This window comes from Andrographis paniculata, unplaced genomic scaffold, assembly GCF_009805555.1.
Source record: "Andrographis paniculata isolate CXL003 unplaced genomic scaffold, ASM980555v1 Contig71END, whole genome shotgun sequence".
NCBI lineage: Eukaryota > Viridiplantae > Streptophyta > Magnoliopsida > Lamiales > Acanthaceae > Andrographis > Andrographis paniculata.
The window spans coordinates 4,757,823-4,763,910 of record NW_026137608.1 but is presented as its reverse complement, the minus strand read 5'-3'; the positions used below and the strand labels follow the sequence as shown (position 1 = coordinate 4,763,910).

General features: G+C 27.3%; 1 protein-coding gene across 1 annotated transcript; it reads right to left on the bottom strand.

The window, feature by feature from the left end:
• Nucleotides 1-392: 392 nt before the first annotated feature.
• LOC127264966 (beta-amyrin 28-monooxygenase-like) lies at nucleotides 393-3,373 on the bottom strand. Its single transcript, XM_051294580.1, has 3 exons — nucleotides 2,406-3,373; nucleotides 2,143-2,330; nucleotides 393-743 (listed from the first exon to the last, which is right to left on the bottom strand). Exons 1-3 carry the CDS (start codon nucleotides 3,355-3,357, stop codon nucleotides 444-446), a joined length of 1,440 nt encoding a protein of 479 aa, XP_051150537.1. The 5' UTR covers nucleotides 3,358-3,373; the 3' UTR covers nucleotides 393-443.
• Nucleotides 3,374-6,088: the final 2,715 nt, after the last annotated feature.

The window sequence follows — 6,088 nt, the reverse complement described above, 5'->3', positions numbered from 1 at the left end:
GTCATTGATGATAAAATAATTGTTGGTAGTTGATGTATGAATAGGTTGTCTACACAATGAATTGTAATTATTTGAATTGTGTGAGTCGTAAAATTGGCCAAAATTGATCATTGATTGAAAGGTCCATTGATCAATTGTATAAGTTATGAATTTAGCTAGAATTAGCCGTTGATTCGCAAGTTATTAAGCTATAAATTTTGTTAGACTTTTCAATTGAGTGATAAGTCGATTGATGAACTGTGTAAATTGTGAATTTGGCTAGAATTAGTTGTTAATTTGCAAGTCAATTTTGTGTGAGATGTGTATTTGGCTATACTTAGCCATCGATTGTAAAAAGTCAATTAATGAATTACGTAAACCATGGATTTAGCTAGACTTAGTCGGTTGATGAATTGAGTGAGTCATGGATTTTGGCTAGTTGTAGTTAAAACAAGACGAGCATCTCAAACTTTGTTAACAAAGAGACGTACGGGAAGACCCTTAGCGGGAACAGAAACCCCATCCACGATAGTTTTCTCATCGGGAATGATTTTCTCCCACCGGAACCTCGTCACGAGGTGGTGCATGAACACTAGTATGACCAAACGAGCATACTCATTCCCGGGGCACATTCTTGGACCGCCACCAAATGGCACGAATGTGTACGGAGCTGGCCCTGATCCTTCAAACCTTGAAGGATCGAATTTCTGTGGCTCCGGAAAAAATTCAGGATTCTTATGTGTTGAATTAACGTTCCAATATAACTGCATCAGAAACCAATGTTGATTTTTATATTGACAAGTACTACATAAGATCTCAACTTTAAATTGTCCAAAGCTTACTTTAAAAAATGGACAATAATATATAATAATATATATAGCCGCAGACATTTTTTAATTCAACACAGTGTTAGCAGTGTATTCTCTCCATTCATTAGTAAATTTTTTATTTTACCATTTTAATTTGTACAAATTAAAACTTTTCATTTATTTTACTTTATTTTATTGTTTTTCTAAAAGTAATTTTTAATTAAATATCAAAATACTTTTACTATTTAACTTTTCACATTTTGCTTTTACTTTAAGTTAAGGATGAAATAAATATCTATTTTATTACACTTTAAATTAAGAGTAATGAAACTTTGTCCAATGCTTACTTTAGAAAATGGACAATAATAGATATATATATATACATAGCTGCTTTGATATTTTTAAATTCAACATAATGTTGACAATATACTTCCTCTGTATATTAGTAAACTTTTTATTCAAAATTTCTTATTATTTTTTTATATATATATACTAAAAGTAATTTTTAACTAAATATTAAAATACTTTTTTTTTCACATTATTTTTACTTTAATACTAAAGTGAAAGATTATACTACTTTATTACACTACATATCTATGAAATATTAGTTTATTTTAATTTGCATGAAAAAATCAAATGAAACATTTATCGGTAGACGAAGAGAGTATTATAAAAACAACAAACAAACAATTGTTCACGTAGATATTATCATTGATTTCATAATATAGAATATATTTATGATAATTTTCAAAATAAATTATGGTGTATTTATTTTTTAGTTTTATATTCTAGTGAAATTTTATTAAATTTGTATTAATTTTTAAAGAAAAATAAAATTGAAAAGTACTAATATCAATAATAGTATTATTAATTTTGTGTTTAAAGAAAATTAAAATTTCATTTATTTTAATTCAACAAAAAAAAAGTCATGCATGGAGCATTTTTCTTTATATATACATCATCGGTTTCATAAAATCAATACTATTTGTCTTTTGCGTCATTATATTTATATTAAAAATATTTTTATATTTGTATAATTTACTTCACAAATATCATTCTATTTGTATTATAAAAAATTAATAAATTAAAAATATTTTTATATTTATATAATTTACTCCACAAATGTCATTCTATTTGTATTATAAAAAATTAATAAATATATTAATATATTTTTGTAATTTTCTCTTAATTTGTGATACGTATTGATATAATAATTAATATTTAAAAATCAATACGAATAAACTCCTTAATAATCTTTAATATTTAAAAATTAATATGCATAAATCCCGTAATAATCTTCTGATGGGAATGAGGTAGTGTGTGTATATATATATATATCAATTAATTTTCTGACCTTCCATTTCTTGGGGATGGAGAATCCATTGTATGTGAAATCAGTAATGACTTCTCTGAAAGTTCCTTGGGTGGGTGGTACGAGTCGCATCACTTCACAGGCTACGTTCCACGAATATTTCATCTTCTGAATGTCTTCCTTGTTCAGAGGCTCCCCGGGAGCTTTCGAATTACCAATTTCAATTTGTTCTGCATCAATATATATAAACTCTCATCAAATTCCTCAATTCTTGCAATAATAATCTTATCCACACACAAACTTGCCTTTGTACACTCCCTCGTACACTTGGGGCAGCTCTGCCAAATACTTGACGATAGAAGTACACGCCGAGGCGATATTGTCCCGGCCGCCGATTAGCATTCCCAAAATTATGTCGGCGACAGACAATTCGCGGCTGTTGTCGTTCTTGGTCGTAAGCATGTGCGAAAGAATGTCTTGTGTAGGTGTTGCCTTCCCCTGTAAAAGATCGATTTTTCGCCGCTTAATTATGGAAACAAACTCCTTCCGGATGAAATCCGAGGCCTTAATAGCCTTGTTAAATGTTGTTCCGGGAAAGTCGATGGGGATCGAGAAAATCCCCAAGAGCAAAGCATTCAATGGCTTCGAAAGCCTCTCGACTTCACACGGATCCTCGGGGCTAATAAAGAGCCTACAAGCGAGCTCGAGAGTGTAGTTTTTTACAAGAGGTAAAACCACAACTTTTTCATTTTTCTCCCATCGATCCTCAAAGTGTCGCCGGGTGACATTATCCATTACGCCGACGTAGCGCAGGAGGGCGTCGAGCCTGAGGAAACTGGGGAGCATTTTTCTCGCATCGAGTGCGAATTCATTCGGTGTAGTTTGGTTCGATGATGACGGGAAGATCTTGTCGACGGAGGACGGAAACCACACTTGGACGAGCTTCTTCTCGCTCGTAAACAATAATTTGTTCCCGGCCGGGCCGCAAAATACAATTGTTTTTTCGCGAAAAAGATGAGTCTTGAAGACGAGGGAAGAGTACTTAGTAATCCGATCGAAGATGAACTTCTCCGGGTGGCCTTTCCATCCGGCCGAGAGGAACTCGAGGCTCTCCCCTATAATGGGCCACCCCGTCTTGCCCGGCGGGAGGGCGGCGGCGGCGGCGCGGCGGCGGTTTAGTTTGATGAGAAGGAAAGAGAGAGGGAAGAAGATGGTGGAGAGAAGTAGGGAAAGGATGGTTGATGCAAAGATTTCCATCTTGATAGGAAGTGATTGCTAGGGAGGCTCTTTTAGTTTATGATCTTTTTTGCTTGAATATTTATAGATGAAAAGGAAAAATTATAAAAGATAATTTTTTTTTTTTTTAAAAAAAAAAAAAGGATTTTTAAAATTTAGAGAAATATAAACTTTCACTTATAAAACAAATTTGCAAGAATATTTCAAGCTACTTATTAATAATATATATATATACATATATATCAATTTGAAATATGAAATCATTAAGGGTGTGTTTGTCTAGGAATTTGGATTTTGAGTTGGGATTTGAATAGTAAAAAATTTAAATTTGAATAGTTGTATGATGTGATATAAATAGTTGTCGATGTGATGTTTTGAATGTAAAATTGATTTTTAGTATAATATAAAATAAAAAAAAAAGTGTTTGATTTAATATTTTTGGAGAAAAAAATTGAATAAATAATGTAAATCCAATCCAATCCCCAAACAAATATCCTACATTAATATGTAATAAATTACACAAATATATATATATATATTAGTGCATATACAATATGTTATGAGTTCAATTCGATATTTTTAAATTTTGTCTGCATTAAATAAAAATACCAAAAAAAGTAAAAAAAAAAACGATGTATTAAATATATACATTAATGATTATAAATACCAATAAAGATTTGAGGAAAAAAAAAAAAAAAAGAGGAGCGATGGTATTGCTATAGTTAGCGACGGATCCACCATAGACAAAATGGAGTCATAGTACCCACGTGAATTTTATGCATATATATGTTAATTATTTAATTTATTTTTATTTAAATACTCAAATAGCAAATCTTATTTACAAACTCTTTTTATTACTCTCTCCGTCCCAGAAAATATGGGACTATTACTGTAGATACGGTAATTTAGCGTATAATTAGTAAGTAATTAAGAAGTGTATTAGTAAAAATAATTATTATTTAAGATTAAGATAAGTAAATAGTTTAATTAAAATTAAAAAAATTATAATTTAAAATTTAAAATACGATTAAAGTGCATAATTATATTTCCAAAAATAGAAAGGACAAATTATGTGGGACTGACAAAAATAAAAAATAGGAACAAATTATATGGAACGGAGGGAGTACTATTTTAAGGACAGTCCTACATTAAATTTTTTTTTTAATTAAAAAAAAAAAAAGCAAAGAAAGCAAAACAAAAAAAAAAAAACTTAAGTAATCATAAGTATAATATAGTATTAAATTTTTTTCTCTATCCAAATCTCAGTCTTTCACTCTAAAGAGTTAATAGATTAGTTTTTTTTTTTTTTTAAATACGACAATGCAAGTCATACCAAACGACTTTGTTTGGCGTGCAATATTTGAAGACGTCGAAAGTTTGAACTCATAAGTCCACCCTCACACCATCAAATTATCTTTTGCGGAACAATACATCCAATGTTTTGATACACAAATTATAAAATATGTTTTAAAGTGATTTTATAAATGAAAAATTAAAGTAGTCCCTCTCGGTCCCATATATAATTCACTTTCCTTTTTATTTGTTCCACATAAAAGGAGTTTTTCTCTTTTTTGATAAATTTAACAATATTAAAAATACTTAATGAATATATATCAATTTAATAAGATTTCAAATTTATTACACATATGACACATTCAGAACTCGTTTATTTCTAACTCTCTCTAACTCGTTTAAAAAAAAAAAATTAGTAAAAATATTTATTTTATTAAGATTAAGATAACTAAATAATTTAATTAAGGTTACGAAAATTATAAATTTTAAATTATAATAAAAATGTAATCATATTTCCAAAAAAAAATGAATGAACAAATTATACGAGGAAAATGAAAAAAAAAATGAACATTTTATATAGACAGAGGGAGTACTTTATATTGTATTGTGTGATTATATTAGATGTGTTGTCTGTCTATGATGTGCAATACATGTAATATATGTTGAGAATAATGTTACTATATATTGTATAGACTATTGACATATAATGTTCCGATTTTGAAATTTATAAAATAATATTATTATATCAAATAGATATTTCGATAATTTTAATGGATGCAATAAATTAATATAATAGAATAAATTCATTTTTTTTAATTTTGTATAGCAATATTGACAAGAGAACTTAAATATAACTTATATACTTCTTATAGAAACAAAATTTAATGAAAAATAAAATTCAAAATAGGAATGGCGGTAAAAAAAAATTTAAAAAAAAGATTCAAAATATATTTTATATTATTTTAATAAAAACTACTGATTAGAAAATAAAATTTAAATAATAGTGATGACAAAAGAATTTCAAATTTCATCGTTATATGGTTATTTATATAGCATTCGATACAATCACCTCTTTTGTTACCTTTATAATTTGTCTTTATAGTTTTTATTATAAAAATTAATTACCTTTCACATTACCTTTAATAAGTAAATACGGTTATAGATATTTATTATCTTTATCAAGAATTGGTTACCTAAAAAAAAATAATAATAATAATTAAATATTATTCAATTTTTTTTGAAATTTTAAATTTTAAATTTAATAGAAATTATCTATAAATATATATATATGTTAATTTATTTCGAATAATTTCAATTTTTAACATAGTAAATTATATAGTATGCTTTAATATAGTATTAAAATTTATATAGATTAATATTTAAAAATATTATTAGACAATAAAAATATATAAAAGTATGTCTAAATAAATAAATAATTTTTATATATTATGTAATAAAA